We start from the raw sequence: 19,177 nt of genomic DNA on the forward strand, positions 1-19,177 counted from the left end.
CTTTCTTTCTTTCTTTCTTTCTTTCTTTCTTTCTTTCTTTCTTTCTTTCTTTCTTTCTTTCTTTCTTTCTTTCTTTCTTTCTTTCTTTCTTTCTCTTCTCCATCTTAGTATCAATACTATGTGTTGATTCTAAAGAAGAGTGGTAAGCTCTAGGTGACTGGGGTTAAATGACTTGCCCAGGGTCACACAGTTGGGAAGAGTCTGAGGTCAGATTAGAACCCAGGACCTCCCAGCTCCAGGCCACATGTTCTTAGCTAGCCCCAAAACCCTTTTCAGAGAGAAAAATAAGTTAGATCTCTATGAGGAATGCTCACTATTTCTCTCTGTATCACTTGTTACTGATACATTTTAAAAGCTCATTTCCTGCCCACCATCCTTTTAGAGCTTTTGTGTATATGTGTCTGTGCCCATGCCAAAAGTCCTAGAGTGCAGGTGTGTGAAGGGTGAACAAGAGTGCCAAGGATGTGAACTTTGAGGAAACCTTCTAGTACTCCACTGTACCTCCTTACTCTCACCTACTTTGTAGCTAAGGATGATAGCTAACATTCGTGTGGTATACTTAGGTTTGCACAGCTCTTTACATACAAGACAGATAATAGAATTCTCCAAGGCTCTAAGAATCTGTTTCAGATTTTAAAATAAAATGGCAGCATTTAGATTCTCAGACCAGGTGTCTGTATGTTTAGCTTTCACTTCAGCTTTTTTTTTTTTTTTTTTTTTTTTTTTTTTTTTTTTTTTTTACCCTTGTACTTCGGTGTATTGTCTCATAGGTGGAAGATTGGTAATGGTGGGCAATGGGGGTCAAGTGACTTGCCCAGGGTCACACAGCTGGGAAGTGGCTGAGGCCGGGTTTGAACCTAGGACCTCCTGTCTCTAGGCCTGACTCTCATTCCACTGAGCTACCCAGCTGCCCCTTCACTTCAGCTTTTAAGAAGCATGATTTCTGTTTAGTCAAAGGTTGTTTTAGAAGTGCTCAGGCTTCCCTTGCCTTTTCTATTTTCAGTGTGTCCTCTAATGCCTGAGAAGAGTTTCTTAACAGCATCTAAACAAAACATATCCCTGCACTTGGGAATGCTGGCAGATTTGTTTTAAAGATTCAATTTAAGGAGAATTTGAGTATAGAAAACTCTGGTTTGTGTAGACTTGAATTTGTTTTATTATTCATTTTAATGGTCAGCACAGTTAGACCACATACCTGGAACTCTCTTCCTCCTTACCTCCACCTCCATGCTTCCTTGACTTCCTTCAAGTCCCAGCTAAACCTCCACCTTATGTAGAAAAAAAGCCTTTCCTGACCTCCTTACTGGTATTGCCTTTTTTGTGAGATTATCTATGTGTCTTCATACATAGCTGTTTACATGTGGTCTCTCCCACATTAAACTGAGAGCTCCTTGAGGGCCTCAATAGTGTTGTTTACCTCTCTTCATATCCCTAGGACTTAGCAAGTGCCTGGCACATGGTAGGTGCTTAATAAGTGATTGTTAACTGACTTTGTCTATGCAGAGAACTCATCTGGCATGGTAGAAGAACAAAGTAATTCATATTAATCTCTTTAATAGAAAATTATAATATTTGTACTGTATGAGTACTGTTAATTGTGACAAAATTGAAATAAAGCAAAATATGCTCAAGAATGAATGAATTTTAAAAATGAACGAAGCACTATGTGCCAAGAATTGTTTTGAGTCCTGAGAAATCAACTAAAGAACGAGACAGTCCCTGCTCTCAGAGAACTCATGTTCTGTTAAGAGGAAACAATGCATATAGCAGGATTCAGCCACCAGGCAGTGGGCAGAGCTGATGTGCTGATAGGCAGACGGCAGGCTGGAAGCTTGTTTGTCCTTTGCTCACCAGGAAATGTCCATTGCTCAGCCCCTTGTTGGACAAGAAGGCAGAATTCTCCTTCCTGCACCCCTACCCCTAGGGCAGGGCCTATCTCCTGACCAGCAGGAGTGATGGAAGAGGAGGGACACTTGCTGACTCAAGCCTGTTGCCTTCCTGCAGCCATTCCACAGAGGTGCTGCCAGTCTCCATCCAAGCTACCCAGGCAGGGGTCACCCATCAAGGTGCTTTAGTTGCTGTGTCTGATCAGCTGTAAAGAAATCTGGCAGTCCTTGCTGGAGACTGAGCCTTAGCGGTGACCCGGAAGCTGCTGGGAGCCAGGCCTGGCATCCTGCTGGTGTCATTCCTCACCTTTGCCAGGAGCAGGGTCCCAAGGGGGATGCCACTCTTCCTGGCCACCGCAGTAGTGCCATGGAACAGTTGTGCCCCAGGTCTGGACCACTGGTGGGAATGGTCTTTTTCTCAGCCTCCTTATGAGAGTCCCTTCCTCCAATCCATGATATGTTCATACTGTAAAGGGCACAGGAACAACTGAGGCCAACTTGGGTAATAGCAGATTCATTTTTCCTATCTCTGGCTCACTCTAGGACACACATACTCATCAAGCAGAATGCCTTGAAGGCCCAGGCACACTATTTTCTTAATCTGTCTTTTGTTTTTATATCTTCATTTTGGAATATATTCCTCTGCTCTCTACCCTTATGACTGTCCCTTATGACAAAGAACGAAAAAGAAAGAGAGAAAACAAGCTAGCAATAGCAGCCATCACATTAGCGTCCCTACCAGGTAAAGAGAGAGGGAGGCCCATTGCTCAACTCTTCTCTGAGGCTGTTTGACTTTTTTTGTTGTTTTTCTTTTCATTTACATTGTTGTAGCTGTGACATATATTGTTTTCTTGGTTCTGTTTTCTTCATTGTGTATCACTTTCTATAAATCTTGCAATCATAGATTTAGACCTGGTAGGGAATGAGTGGCCATCAAGGCTCTCCTTTTACTTGAGGAAATAGGTCATGAGAGGGGAAGAACTACAGTGACTGGCATGAGAAAATGACTCAACTCTTATTTGAATCCAATCCCCCGTATTCCAAAGCTAGTGCTATTTACCACTGTACTTTCCCATCTACATCTCTGAATTTTTCATGTGTCATTTCTTATAGAGCAAGTAATCTTGTTACATTTGTTTCCTGCCAACTGTTTAGCTGTTCCCCAATTTATGGTGATCCACCTTGTTTCAGATTCTTTGCCACCATAAAAAGTTTTGCAGTGAATATGGTACTTTGCTGTCTTTCATCTCTTATATTCACTAAGCCTTAATCATTTGTTCTATTTCTTGGTCCCCATCTTTGTGTCTCTTCCTCTCTCCTTCCCTGCCTCCCTCTTTTTCTTTTCTTTCACTCTCCTCCATCCTCCTTCCTTGCCTTCCTTTCTTCTTCCCTCCCTCCATTCCTTCCTCTATATAGGTAAATTTCATGTGATGTGCCTCCATTATATTATTTGTTGCACCTACCTAAAAGGGTCAAATGAGAGAATGTTTGCAAAGTGTCAGATAAACTTTAGAATCACTGTATACACATCAGTTGTTGTTATTGATATTTGGGGAGTTTGCTAAAAAGCAGATATCTCTTTCAGCTCTACATTTCTGATCTTATGACCTTATCTGGACATGTAGCAACAAACCACTGGCAGGCGAGATGAAGGAAAAAAATCTTTGAGAATATTCACCGAAAAGGCTATTTTTTCTTACTACCTTACATTTTATGCCAGGAACTGCTTAATTTAAAAAACATGCATTAAGATCACAGTTACCTTTTAGCATACATACACACTGTGCTTTCCCTAATTAATCCTGCATTTCTATATCCTGCATCTGAGATTTTTGGCAGATAACTGAAGAAGCCAAGTATGAATATCATGTGATATCCTACCATGGTCTTGTATATCTGTAGTCCATCTGTAACTTACCACCTTTTTTTTGAGGTAGTTTATGCTGGTTACATGTTTTTTGCTGCATTTTGTATTTTATAATAATTACTATAGTGTCATAGACAATATAATCCCATCTTTTGTTTTATTTTGCATAGCAAATATATTGTGAAATTGGTCAGTTTCCTTGACTTATATAGAATTTTAATTTGTGGATTAGCAAAAACTGAGGCGATATCTGCCCAGTTGAAGTGATTCTCTAAAATTTCAAAAAAGAGTTTGATGATGGAAAAAAAATTTAAAAATTTTAAAAATTTAAAAAATTTTAAAAGAGTTTGATATCTTTACTTTCAATCACTTTGATTTATATCTGACCTTAAATGTTGATGTCATTCATATGAGTATTGGAATGTTTCTTAAATGCCACTTGTTACATGCCTAGTCATTACTAGAACATGTGTTAGGCCATCTATCCTGCAAAGGGCACAGACTCTTGTGAAAATAAAGACAACAGGTGGTGAAGCCACACAAACTTGGATTGCTCTTTAAGCCAGCAGTACATGGCGCCTGGTTTGTCTAGGACCTTTGGGAGATGAATTTTTCTGAGAATTGAAGCTTATCCTTTCAAATGCCGAAATGTATTTCTTTGAATCATTTGGGATGGAAAGATTTCTCTAAGATGTTTTTAGCATTCCTCCTCCTTCTCAGACAGATGTCATTGAGCACAGTTTGGCCTTTCCTTGATGGCTCAGTGTCATAATCCTTGTGGACATTTCTTACTACAGTATGACCCAGGCAGACACAGAACAGCTCTATTGTGCTCTTAAGGCTTTTATCTTCCTTCTAGTCTGTTGGTTCTGGGAAAACTACTGAGATTTGTTGGTTAAGGAAAAGCAGAAAGGGTCAGCGTGTGGGCTTTTCTTGGGGTAGCGCACTTAGCTTTATGTCAGCTGTTTCAGGTACCTCCAAAGAAACCACCTTCACATTCCCCCACCCCGCCCATTTAGTTCTAGTTTAGATGGGCAACAGTCAAATTTTCCTTATTAAGTACAATGTTACTTTAGCAGAAAAATAATGGCTCCTAGTTGTACATACCCCAATAAAAATTATTTAAATAGTAGTACATGAACATCAGTAAACTTGGAAATAACTCTAAATTGTTATAAAGCAAGTTATTTGGGATCTCACCGTTAAAGTTTTTGTTCTTCCCAAAAGTAATTTGTTTTATTTCAGCAGTAATTTTCAGTTGCTTAATATGTCAGTATGTTCCTGGCATAAATTCCTGATAAGAAATTAGATGACAAAATAAAATTTTGATCCACCTAAATATCCTTATATTTGGATTGGCTGTATTATATGCAGTTTACAGAGAGGCTCTTGAAGAATAACTTATCAAAGTTATATACATATACATATAACTTATCAAAGTTTGATAAGAGAGAGAGAATGAGGGTGAAGGAGGCAAATGAGACTTCCCATGGGATGCCAGCAGTTTTAGCTAGTTGCTTGTAGCTAGCTTCCTGATGGTAGGAGAAGGAACAAGGACACCTGGCTCATGAGCTTCTTTGGAATGAGCCTGAATGGGATATGAATTCTGCACGGTGATTCCCACAGGATTACAGGAGAGAATCATATGACTGCCAGCACCTGCATGTCAACCCCTTGTTACAGCATATCTAGCATGAAGACCAAAAATTATTTTAATAGGACATGCTAAGGGAGAATGTAAATAACAAGACATGGGTCACTCAGGATTAATTAATATGTCGTTATACTTAGTCATTATAGGAAAATCATAAATCCAGGGGGAGATAGGACTAAACCTATGATTTCATTGGCATAGAGAACTCTCCACCAGTCCAGGGCAAAGGCATCTCTGAGGCACTTAGTGGCCATACCTGGACTGAGTTTTTATACTGGAATGTACAGCTAGCACAGTGGATAGAGCACTGGACCTGGAGTCAGGAATCCCCAACTTCAAATCCAGCCTCAAATACTTTGTAGCTGAGAGACCCTGAGCAAGTCACTCAACCTCTGTCTGCCTCAATTTCCTCAGCTGTAAAAAGAGCTCAGTAATAGCACCAATCTCCTAGGATGGTTGTGAGGATACACATTGTTGTGAAGTTTTGCAAACCTTAGAGTGCTTGCTTTAGAAACACAAGTTGTTATTGTAAAAACCAAAGTTTTGTGATTGTTTGCACATCCTGTGAAGTTCTTGCCTGGCTCCTTTTCCAGTTGATCTAACATGGAAACTTCCTGCCTCTCACAGGCATTTGGATGCTTACTCAGAGCCCTTAAAATGCTTCTAAAATAAAACCTCAATTAAGTATTGGTTTGGTCTTTTATGAAGTCAGTCTTAACATTTTCTAAACAAGAAAGATACATTTTGCTCATTTGGGGGATGATATGAATGATGAAGAGGAAAGGAAAGGTACTCAAATGATGGTGGTTAATTTGTATCATAGTAGTACTTCCTCTCACTCCATTCCCTTTTCAATACGGTTCTGGGTATCAAAGGGTGCTGGAGAGATTAAGGGCCTGCTGAAGAAATTTAACAAATTAGCAGCCTAGGGAATCCCATGGGTCTGGAGAAAAAGGGAGAAAATCTGTGAGAGGGATAGTGATATCAGTGTAAAGAGTTTCATTATCTTGTTTTAGTATAAAAGTGCTCATCACTGACGTTGTATGTCATTACTCTGTATTTTCAATGAATTAAGATTTCCCCTACCAAATATCATCTTTCTTTTATTTTAGGAGCGATTTGAAGCACTTTTTACACTCTATGATGACCAAGTTACATTTCAGTTATTTAAAAGCTTTAGAAGAGTCAGAATAAACTTCAGCAAACCTGAAGCTGCAGCAAGAGCCCGGATAGAGTTGCACGAAACAGACTTTGATGGCAAGAAGCTGAAGCTCTATTTTGCACAGGTACTTCAGGGTGCAGATTGCATCGTCTTGTAAACTTTTCCTTTCCTCTGGTTTGCAAAAGGTATCTTCTGAGGGAGGGAACAAGCATCAGTATAGCCCTTACCAGGAGGCACTGTGCTCGGTGCTTTACCATTATTATTTCATTTGAGCCTCACAATAACCCTGTAAGATAGGTACTATTCTTATACCCATTTTACAGATAATGAAATGGAGGCAGACAAGAGATTAAGTTACTTGGCCAGGGTCACACAGATAATTAAATTGAGACTGGATTTGAGTCCAGGTCTTCCTGACTCCAGGCCAGTGCTCTATTCACTGTACCAGTAGCTGTCTAAGGTCACTTAATGTGACATTATACAAGTCCCAGCTGTAAAATGAGGGGAGGAGCAGACTCAATGCTTTTTGAAATCCCTCCCAGCTTCAGATCTGTGACCTGATGGAGAACGTTAGACTGGGAGAGGAGGCCTAGGATGGTTCCCCACTCTGCTGCTAACTAGCTAAATGACCTCGAGGCCATCCCTCTGGGCCTCATCTTCTTTACAAACTGATCTGAGGTTTCTTCCATCTCCACCAGTGAATATCAAAGAGTCAAAAGACAGAAGCTCCTACCTCATCTCTACCTTTACTAATGACTTTGAACAAGTCATGTGCATTCCCCAGGCCTTGGTTGCCTCATCTGTAATGTGAGGGGCTTTGTAGAGATGCTCCCCCAGACCTGTTCTGTGCCTCAGTGGTATTGAATAGAAGGAAGAAGGCAGTTTAGAATTTCAGTATTACTGAGGATAACCTTCCTGAAGCTCATTCGGATTTGGCTGGATCTGTTATCCTCATCTCTCCCCTGTGTCCTTTTCCTCTTAGCTGGAATCACTTAGGAGGAATTCATTGCAAGTGAACCCTTTAGAGGAGTCAGAATAAACTTCCCTTTTCCTTTTCTCTTTCATGAATTGAGTAGATTTAAATGTCTTTCTTTTCACATGTTAGGTATTTTTTTCTATGGGATTGGAATGTCATACATTATACCTAAATTCTCTTTAACTGATTCCCATCCTCCCCAGTGGAGAACCTAATGGAATAGATGGATGTTTGTGCTTTTTTGTCCAACCTCCTCCAGGGTGAAAGTGAGAACCGCGCTGCTGCAACACCACATGCTCACGATCTTGCTTTAGTATGGTGGCAGAGAGCTCTCCATTTTCTTTATTTGAGCCATTTAAATCCTGATTGGGTGAAATAAAGAGGAGAGAGTAATCTTGATAGAGAGCAAGCATGGGCATCCCAGTGTCCCAGCTCATTCTTTGTTCTCTCTCCTATTTCCCTCTTCTTGTTCAGGTACAAATGTCCAACGAACCAGGAGACAAAGCCTACCTGCTGCCCCCGCAGCCTGTCAAACAGTTCCTGATCTCCCCACCGGCCTCTCCTCCTGTGGGCTGGAAGCAGGGTGAAGATGCGATGCCTGTCATAAACTATGACTTACTCTGTGCCGTTTCCAAGCTGGGTCCTGGTAAGGACCTGGGTTTGGGGGGATTGTCTACAACTATGCTGGGCACATGGGCTGCCTGCAGCATGAGGTAGCCACAGAGGCCATTTTGGTCATCTTCTCTCCTCTCCTTTCTGTACATCTTTCTCATCTCTTCTGCCCACCTTCTCTGTCCTCCCTTTACAAGAACAGAAGAAATCCTATGGAGGATGACTCATGGTTGGTGGTGGTGGTTGTGGATATTTTGTAGGGGAGGGAGCCTAATCTTCCATAATTTTAGGCTCAAAAGATGGAAGGATCTGTGCCTTGAAAAGCCCCGGCCTATTTTTGGTACAAGGGCCCCTCACCTGGGGTCAGTGAACTTGTTTTCTTAAAATATTTTAAGAATTATATTTCAATAGAACCAGTCTTGTTTGTTCTCCTGAATATTTTATTTTATGCATTTAAAAACCTTATTCAGAGAAGGAATCCATGGCCGTCACTGTGGACTGACTGCTCAAGGAGGGGTCTAGGAAGATGGAGAACCCCTGCTTTAGGAAATGGGGGTCTAACCCTGCCCTAGATTTTGGTCCTCAGTCTTAGAGGTAGACAGGATCTCAAGGACTCCTAATTCACCTCTGTCATTTGGCAAGATAAAGAAAAGAGATCTCAGAATGAGGAAATGCTCTGTAAGCCCAGCCCCTCACATTCCTAGTCCGTGCTCCTTCTAGCGCCTGCCAGTGAGTTAAGCTCACCAGTCCTGTGAAAGGGGAGCCTCTGGTACAGAGTTTGTGCAGGGAAACTAAAAAGCAGGAGCAGTGGGAAAATCAGACAGGAGGGCTGGCCAAGCTGTTGTTAACCCTTAGGAGTTCTCATTTCAGCACCTCCAGTCTCAGTACTACTTAATCCTCGTCCCACCCTTTCACTACAGAATCAAGCTCTAGTTTCAGGGAGCTTCCTTCCTGGTTACTGGCCTGACCTACCAGCTCGCAGCACTGACCTTACTTATAATTATAAGTCTTTAGAGCCTTGAGCTGACCATCAAGCAGCCTTTCTCAGAGCTTCTCAAATTCTTAGGGCCACAGTATTTCATTAAGCCCACCTACATTTATCTGTCTCTACTTTCTCTCCCACCCCACAATGTTCAGGGAAAAGCATAGGACTAATTGTTAAAAAGAGGCAGTGAGATGGCTCAGTGGATAGAGCACTGGACCTGGAGTCAAGAAGATCTAAGTTCAAATGTGGCCTCAGACACTCACTACCTGTGTAACCCTGGGCAGGTCACTTAACCTCTGTTTGCCTTAATCCACTGGAGAAGGGAATTGTGAACATGTATGTAGTGGTATGCTGTGGTCGAATGGGTCACAAAGAGTCAGATGTGACCAGATAATCAAACTACACCAAGAACAAGGAGTTAAGATACCTGGGATCTGACCTTTGCTCTGCCTCTAGTTAGCAGTGAAACCTTAGAAAAACTAGCTTTTTTCTGAAAGTTTCCTCCATTTCCTGGTAGAAAAATAATTCAAACTGGGTGGTCTTTAAGGACCCTTCTATTAAAGTCTTTATAAAATTTAACTTTTTATAATTCTCTTGTCAAATAATACCACCTGTATGCATTAAATTTTTATTTACATTGCCCTCAGTTTCCTCCATCTCCCCTCCCAGAGAGCCACTCTTTATAACAACACAAAAATGAGAAAGAAAAAAAGAGGAATAAGAGGAGGGGGAAAATTCTGTAAAATCAATCAGTACCTATAAAAAGCTGGCATTTACAAGTATCCCACTCTTCCCTACAGAGGAATGAGTGAAAATGCCCTCTTACAACACCTCTACTTTGGAGCCAAGCTTGTCTTTTGTAGTTTTGCACATTCGTTGGCCATTGTGTTTTTGGTAGTTCTCCCCATTTACATCACCAGAGTCCTTGTGTTCTTGGCTCTGCTGACTTCCCTTTGTGTCACTTTGTGTCATGTTTGGCCTTCCATGCTTCTCTGTAGCCATCGTCTTTGTTGTTTATTACAACACCATGTCGACATTCCCTCACATTCCTGTCCTTCGGTTTATTCAGCAGTGGACATCTGATTTGTTTCCAGCTCTTCTCTGCCCCAGAAGTGCAAGCTACAAATATCTGGGTGTATTATATGTGATCAATACAGAGAGGTCCAGCTTACAAGTTATGTCCTAACTGTGTTTCTTTATACTCACATTTGATCAGTTTTGAACAAAACCTTTAAAACAGTGATGGGCAAACTACAATGCGGCCCCCTGAAATGTTCTGTCTAGCCATGGGACATTGTTCCTAATCTGACGAATACAATGAGTAGGATACAATACAATGAAACTTCGAAAGAGTTGCCTTAGAAACAGACTGACAGATGAGCATTTCCATTCCTTTGGCCCCTCTTTAAAAAGTTTGCCCATCATTGCTTTAAACAATCAGACTGTTCACATGTAAAAGAGGCATTGCCCTACATCCTCTACAAGATGATTGAAACCTTTCTGCATATGCCACAGTTCATTTTCTGCCTCTCTTATAATCAAACTGGCCCCATTCAGCTTATCTGAAAACTTGCACAGATTGTAGTTTTTTATTAAACAAAATTTCTTTTCTACTTCTTCCAGGCACCAAACAGTTCACCTTTGAAAAAGGCATCCTTTACCAATTAATACAAAAGGGTTTTTTTTTTTTTTCCTGCTTCTTTGACTGCCTTATTGACTAGGCTGCCTTGACTAGACTGCCCTATTTGAGAGGGCATTATTTAATTTTTTTTTTGAGAGAGAGAAATACTTCTTATTTTTTTTTTTTAATTTTTAAGCCCTCACCTTCCATTTTAGAATCGATACAGTGTATTGGTTTTGAAGCAGAAGAGTTTTGGTTTTTTTTTTAAACCCTTACCTTCCGTCTTGGAGTCAATACTGTATATTGGCTCCAAGGCAGAAGAGTGTTAAGAGTAGGCAATGGAGGTCAAGTGACTTGGCCAGGGTCACACAGCTGGGAAGTGGCTGAGGCCAGATTTGAACCTAGGACCTCCTATCTCTGAATGTGGCTCTCAATCTACTTAGCCACCTAGCTGCCCTGGTATTACTTTTAAGTGTAGAATCATAGCATTGGACAAGGTGATCTGTAATATTCTAAAATTCATTATCTTATAAGATTCCTAAGCACCTTCATGTAAGTAAATTTTGATCAGTAGGGGGAAGGGAGGTTCAGGCAACTCAAAGTAAATAGGTTACTTTGATTCCTTGATTTTCATTGTTGCTCCTCTGTTAAGCATATTTTGTGAAACACTGGGATTTTTTGTCTTCAAAGACCCTTTGCCTCATCCTTGACTTTCATTCCTCCCATAGGAGAGAAATACGAACTTCATGCAGGGACTGAGTCTACCCCAAGTGTGGTTGTGCATGTCTGTGAAAGTGAGACTGAAGAGGAAGAAGAAGCAAAAAATCCAAAACAGAAAATCGCCCCAACTAGGCGTCCCGAGGCACCTTCAACGATACGAAGTGAACCCCATACTTTGGGTTGTACACTGTGAGGCCAACAGCACCGGGAGAGGCCTCACATGGTTTTGGGGATGGAGAGTAAATGTCTGCACCTGCTGCCGATAGTATAGGTCAGTAAGAGTGGAAGAGTGACAGAGATGCTGTGTTTTCAGCAATCCTATGCTGTTCATTCTGAAAGTTGTGCTTATTAAATATAGTACAGGGTAACAGCAGATTTTACTAATGATTATCTTTCATGTTAAAAATTTTAGATGATATTCTAAACAGCACTTTAATTTAACAAATAGTACCACCCCCAATGTAGCATCTCTGACATTTTAATAGTGGAAAAATAGTGGAAAGTTGGTTTTATTTTTTCCAGCAAGTTTAACTTCCCTAATATCATGTAGCATGGGGTACCAAAACCTGGATCTATATTCACCCAGTCCAGTACCATTTTATGGATTTAAAAATATAGTCTCTAGTTTAACAGGTCAGCGTGGGTATTTTTGTACTGGTATACTAGCGTCTAACTAATATATTGATCAAATGTTAATGCTATTCAGTATATACTAACATTTTTGCACGGCTAGAAATCTGATGTCTAGGAGAATTAATAGAAAATGAATCGGCTCATGTCAAAGTATTTTTTCCTTCAAGTTTTTTAAAAGAAATGCCAAATTCACCTTGACTGATGAAAACTTTGGCATCTCTCCGTGTGCATGTTGTAGTCCTCTACCCTTAACAGAAAGTCTGAAGGGAAGAGATCCACAGAACCCCTTCCTGATGTATATGCCCTCTTAAAGGCCAGCTTCCTGGCGGCCCCTTTCAAAGCGGGACACCTTGCCAGTAGGCATGATTGACCATGGTGTCAAATGGCTAATCATAAATTACCATTTGCAACTGTGTTCCTGTCTAGAGTAAAAACATGTTTTCAGCCATTTGATGTTAGTCTATTAACTTCTTTGTATTAACCACTGGTCCTAGACAGTGCCAGTTTTGTTAACATGTGTTGGTTGTGTCTGCCTCATTGTCCAGATAAAAAAAGGTGATTGATTTTCTGAAGGTGGTTTGTCATTTGAAAATAAGCCTGTAAGTTCTCTTGGAAAATAAGTCCTCATGCTCTCAGTTTTCTGTTTCTAAGAGTTATGAGGAGAAAAGAAATCAACTGACTCATCACATTTGCTTCAGGGATGAAGTTATGGCCCTGATTTTTGGCTGCTTGTTTTCACTCAAGTATAGTATTGCTTCTCAGTTGTGCATATATGATCCTTCTCAGAGGGAAAGCACCTTGGAAAGTACCCATCAGTGATTTCCAGATATTTCTCATATCTTTTGCTGAGCATTATCTATTCTAATGACAGTAGGATATATTTCTGTGGGCTTATGTTTTATTGCAATATATTTTTTTTAATCTTCCATATGTCCCTGGTCCTTCCACATTCTAAAATCTGTGTTAGACTTCTCCCTAGATGCATGCATGTACACACACATATACATTTACACATATCTGCTTCAGGAATCTATCACTGCTAGACTTTGATATAAATTGGGTAGACATTTGTAATTAATCAGCAACTTTTTTAATTTGGATCAGCATTTGGCAGTTTATTTGGCAACCACTGAATGAATTCACTTCATAGATCTGAATTCAGGACTGTGCTGGTGCCATATCATTCTTACCCAGGCACCAATTTAGAGTTATAGAATGAGTCCACCAACTAAGGAAATAACACGTGTTTTGAAAAAACTTAAGAACATATCCAAATTCCCCATAAGTAGCCATGGGTTATCCTCACTTTCCCAGTAACCACAATTCATCCTATTCGTTACTTTTGTTTTCTTCCAGCTTTACCTTCACCTGCCAGTCTAATGGGTCCTATTAGTAAGATATAAAGCACTTTGAAGTAGCCATGCAATACCAGCTGGGCTGCTTTCCCCCCTTGTTTGAGAATATTGGATGAGTTTTAAAAAAAAAAACAAAAACCTTTTTTAGCAAGTGAACGCTTTTTAAACAAACTATCAGTACAGCTGTAGAGCATAAGCTTGGTCTAGAATTGAAAAGAGCAATGAGCCAAGAATTAGAAGTTCTGATCCTGGCCCTGCCACAAAGATCCTTTGTGTCACACCTGAAGTACATCCTTTCCCTTCCCAAGGCCTCTGTTTCAGAGTTACAGAGTGTCCTCCTCTGTAAAATGAGAGTGCTGGGCCAGAGCTCACTAAGGTCCCTCCCAGGGCCAGCATTCTCTGTTTTCTATGAGGGTGGCACATGGAGAATTCTAGTGCAATTTTCACCAGGTGAGTGCTAAGTAACAATTAGCCACACCTTTCAGTTTTTCAGTATTGGAATGAATCACTTTGGAACCTAATGAGTTGTGTAGTTTCTGCCTTGAGGACAGCTATGCACCCTGGTTACTTAACTGTCTTGTAAAATGAAGAACTCTCCTATGTACCACTTTATTCTTTTACCAAGTACAATGCTTTTGCTGTTGAAATTGTTTTATGGAAAACCAAGTTGACCTTTGTACTCAAGTCTGAATAATTAATGGCCATGTTTTCTCTGTAGTTCATAATTGCTACTTGAGCAAACAACTCATTTAGAAAATTCTGGGAAAGGGAAAGGTGCCTTGTGTTACGGGGGAGGAGAGGAGGAGCAAGGGAAGGTGATTGATGTGAATATAAAAACTAGAGTGGTCCAAAGGGAAGCTGCCCTTTCTGCCCCTTTTTTTTCATTCCATGGTGCACCAAAGACTATCTTGTGACACATATGATCTAGGAAGGCAAGAGCCACTGGGGACTTTTAAGAAAAGAGTATATAACCTTGGCAATCCGGACTGTGATTGTTGAAAGAGTGCTTTCACTCAGACAGTATCGAGGTGTTTCAGGACACAAAGGCTGCATATCTCTCTGTCCTCCAGGGATTTTTGCCTTTACTTCCCTGAAGGCTGGGTCATGCTAGTTATACCATGGAAGCAGAATGCCCAGAACCTCAAAACAGCTGCTTAGCATCATGTATGGATTTTCAGAAAGCAAGGCATGAAATTACCTAATTTTCTTCCAAAGAGTACTTGAATTCCCTCCTGCATAAAATTCCCCAAGGGAAAAAAAATGAAACCTGATGCTCTTGAGACCACTTAATGATGATCAAAGCAGTGAGTACATTCACAGAATTCAAGAGCTCCTTCTGCAACCTCAGAGAACAGACTCTCTGTAGGTACAGTCTCACTTGTCATCGGCTATTATATTTTTAACTCATAAAACTAGGTTTGATGCTTTGTAGGTTTTGTAATGTTTTAATTCAGCCCAGTGGAGCTTAACTGGAATCTTCTTAAATATCATCATCTCAGTAATCCACCACGCCAGCCATATGTATTGGTCTTTCCAGAATATAATTGTAGTGAGATTTTAAGGTATTATTATGCTTAAAACCTAGGCCTAGTGTTACAGAATGAGACCCTGAAACCATTTGAAAGTCTCTCCAGGGTGCATCTTGCAACAAACTGGAATTTTCATATAATGCTTCAGAAGGAAAGGAGAAGGATGCCCTGGGAAGGCAAGCCTCATTCTAAAGGGGAACCTTGATGTATAATCATGCAAGAACCACTTTGGGATTAAATATGTGTTTGAACTCTGCTTGTATAAAACAGTCTGCCCAGTATCCCCTTGGCCTCTTATATGCCTTTTATAGATCATGACTTTAGTCAAAAAAGTGAGTCACTGGCATACAAAAGTGGTAGGAAATCTAACATCCCCTGTGCTCGATCTCCTGGTGCTCTTTTCACTTTAGCTTTTTTCTTTTCTCTATAGCTGTGCACCTTATGTTGTTGTATGACATGAATTAAACTTCAGTGAACTGGGTTTTTTTTTTTCCTGCTTTGTATATTCCCACCTTCTGGGAATACATTTTGCACTTAATTTTCTAGTATTGAAAAACCAAATTTATATTGGCCAGAACAAGGAAAGAGAGTGGGTATTTGGGCAGCTGTTTGCTTCTTGTCTAGAGAAATCTGACTGTTTAATATTAAACATTCATCAAATATGCACTGAATGAATGAAAATAAGACTTTCAGCCTTTGGCCCATTGTTTGGATATAGTGACTCAGTAGCATAATTTCCTTTGTGCCATAATGTTGGCAATGTGAGTCAGGTACTTTCTGTCAGGAGAACCATTGTTTTGCTTATTAAAAACATGTTTCAGATGCTCAGGAGACCTTTGTTATGTCTGGTAAATGTTAAAACCACCTGACAGACAGTAAGCACTAGACTCATTGGCCAAAAAGGTAACAGCACCAATGATGTTCAGAGGAGAAACTGCCCCCCAAGCTTGTGAAGTCCTCTCGTGCCAAGGAAAACCACCATCATTCCTGACTCCCTGCCAGCTGGGCCTCTGGAACTCGGGCCCTGCTGGGCCTGCATCTTTCTTTCTTGAATTAAATGAGATAATATTTGTAAAGAGCTGGTACACAGTAGAAGCTAGGTAAATGCTTAATCCCCCCACCTCTTCGACACAGGAGTTTTTGTACTCCTCGGGGAATCTTCCCGAACATACATCCTCGTGATGATGACAGGTCTGCCTGTTTGTGTGGTGTGGGGTCTTCCCTCTTGTTTTACTCACGTTACGTCTCTGATAGTCATGCTTTGGGAAATAGATGGGGTAGATAAAGGCAGTCACTTCCTCATTAACGTGCCATACGATTTCTCAATCGCTCTTCCTGCAGTTTTTCCAAACCAGAAAGAGTGTTTACAGGATGTACCCATGTCCATTTCCACTGCTCGTCCTGTCCTAAGAGGGTCCCCCTAAGAAGAGAGACTCTGTAGCCGGGGCCCCACTCCCCATTTATGTCCTGCCACAGACTCTATGTTGGGGGGCCTCCCTCTGGGGTCCTGGGAGGTATGTTGTGTATCATCAAACTTCAAAACACAGCGAGTGCAGTAATATCTGTCCGTGTCGTCCCCATTTTGGTGTACTCAAGAAGACGGTCTTCATTGTAGTCTTGTGTGTGGTCAGCCAATATAGAGCATATTGTGCTGTAAGGACTAAAGTTCATGTACCTTGTGCTGTAATGTAGCAAAAGCAGAATGTCCTTATTTTGGGAGCTTACTGATTCCTGCTAAGAAATTTTTTGTTTTTCAAAACTGTAAGAAATAAAGTTAATTTTTTTAAAATAACACAATGAAGTGTCTTTTGTGTGGTGATTTCAGCATGTAGTCGGCAATAGGGAGGTGAGACTGAACCAGGCAGAGTGGATCCCACATAGTCCTTTATTAAGATTCAGATTGACCTTCACTCCTGGTTTCCACCCAAGTTCAAAGTGGATAACTCCCTGCCATCTTTAACATCATTCCTGCCAAGGCAACTTAGTGGCCCAGAGTCAGCAGGACCAGGGTTCAAATGTGGCCTCAGATGCTTCCTAGCTGGGTAAGCCTAGGCTTCATTCGAATGCCTAGCCCTTACTGCTCTTCTGCCTTGGGGCTGATACTTGTATTGATTCTAAGACAGAAGGTCAGGGTTTAAAATAATAAAATAATTCTTGCTCTTGTAGTAGAATAAAATAATAAAGGTCAGGTGGGGGTGGGAAGGAAGCTTTGTCCAAAAGTGCAGTGAACTATCTCACAAAGTCTTGAATCGCCTTCCTCCCAGACATGTTTCAATGGATAGCCACTTATCAGAGATACGAAGCTCTCTCAACGTGACTCTGATCATGGTGGTGATGGTGCCAATTGCTGTTATGTCTAGAAGAGGAAAAGAGCCAAAGATACAAATTCTGGCAGGAACCTTAGACATGAGATCATAGGTGTGGAACTGGAAGGAACCATGGTAATCACCTGGACCGCCCTCTTCATTTTACAGAGAAGGAATCGGAGGCTCTCAGAGGTGGGCTCATTTCCCAAGGTAACATGAACAGTAAGTAGCCAAAGTGAACTATGAAACCTAAGACTTTTCATTCCAAATCTAAGCCCATTTCCATTTAATGAAATCATTTAGACCAACTCCTATATCTTACAAATTGGACAGCTGAGTTTCAGGAGCAGCTAGATGGCTCAGTGGATAGAGAGCCAGGTCTGGAGACAGAAGTATGTGTTTAAATCTGGCCTCAGACACTTCCTAACTGTGTGACCCTGGGCAAGTCACTTAACTCCTGTTGCCTATCCCTTACCACTCGTCTGCCATGGAACCAAACTTAGTAACAATTCTAAGACAGAAGGTAAGAGTTTCTTTTTTAAAAAACAAAAAAACAAATTCCAAAGAAATATAGTCACAAATAGGATGAAGGTTTCCTGACTTAATCTAGGATTGTTCACTATATTCATTTCATGTTAAAATGGGACTTTTAATTTTCAAGGAACACTTTAAATGACTTAAAATTTTTTCTCTTTATGGAAAAGAAAGGACCAACTAAACGGCCAAGTCAAGCTAAAGCCATAAGAAATAAGAACATAAGAAATATAAGTGATAATGATATGTAATGCCTTTACATTTGCAAAACCTTTTACATATATTTATCTCAAGCCTTATAGTAGCCTCATGGGATTTCTACTATAGTTATCATGTTATCATTCCTATTTTGTAGATGAAGAAATTGAGACTGGTTAGGTGAATTATTCACGGTCATGAAGATGATAGAATAACACCACTAAATACTTCTGGTGAGAACAAAAACATTTAAATTGGCATCAGTGTTAAGTTCACAATCAACTAATAAAAAGCATTTATTTAGCACCTCCCATGTGCCAGGTAGTGGTAGGTGCTATATACTCAAAGAAAGAGTCCCCCCTGTTTCTTTCCTTTCCCTTCCTTCCTCCCTCCTTCCCTCTCTTCCTTCCTTCTTTCTTTCTCTCTCTTCCTTCCTTCCTCCCTCCCTCCCTCCCTTCCTCCCTCCCTTCTTCCCTCCCTCCCTCCCTCCCTCNTTAAAATGTTTTAAGATTTGTTCACCAGTTCACCATTCACCAGTTGAGAAATCTTTCTTTCCTTCTTTCCTTCTTTCCTTCTTTCCTTCTTTCTTTCTTTCTCTTTCTTTTTTCTTTTTTTTCTTTCTTTCTCTCTCTTCCTTCCTTCCTCCCTCCCTCCCTCCCTTCTTCCTTCCATCCTTCCTTCTTCCTTTTTGTCAATTTACTTTGAGTAATCAAGGAAGCAACTAACTCCAAGGAGTATTTTAATCCATTTTTGGAATCTGATATCTCTGTGATAGTATTCATCAGATAGCAACCCAGAAGCTGAAGGGTTGCATAATCTTTTTCTTTCTTTTTTTTTAAACCCTTAACTTCTGTGTATTGGCTCCTTGGTGGAAGAGTGGTAAGGGTAGGCAATGGGGGTCAAGTGCCTTGCCCAGGGTCACACAGCTGAGAAGTATCTGAGGTCAGATTTGAACCTAGGACCTTCCATCTCTAGGCCTGGCTCTCAATCCACTGAGCTACCCAGCTGCCCCATAATCTTTTGAGAAGATAAAAACCAAACTAGTATGATGCAAACTTGGGAGATTAATAAAATTTATAACAAAGTATGTTAGTAAAACTGAGCATCCACTTATAGGATTTTTTCAATATGAAAAAAGT

The 19,177-nt window shown here is 40.6% G+C and overlaps 1 protein-coding gene across 1 annotated transcript in view; it reads left to right on the plus strand.

Annotated features, from left to right (window-relative positions):
* RCAN3 (RCAN family member 3) overlaps positions 1-12,718 on the plus strand; it is a 32,877-nt gene extending 20,159 nt beyond the window's left edge. Inside the window, exons 3-5 of the mRNA XM_044667867.1 lie at positions 6,520-6,693; positions 8,020-8,191; positions 11,492-12,718. Coding sequence (XP_044523802.1) covers positions 6,520-6,693; positions 8,020-8,191; positions 11,492-11,676 — 531 coding nt within the window. The 3' untranslated portion in view covers positions 11,677-12,718. The remainder of the gene's footprint in view (positions 1-6,519; positions 6,694-8,019; positions 8,192-11,491) is intronic.
* The last annotated feature ends 6,459 nt before the right edge of the window (positions 12,719-19,177 follow it).

Source organism: Gracilinanus agilis, chromosome 3 (genome assembly GCF_016433145.1).
Source record: "Gracilinanus agilis isolate LMUSP501 chromosome 3, AgileGrace, whole genome shotgun sequence".
NCBI lineage: Eukaryota > Metazoa > Chordata > Mammalia > Didelphimorphia > Didelphidae > Gracilinanus > Gracilinanus agilis.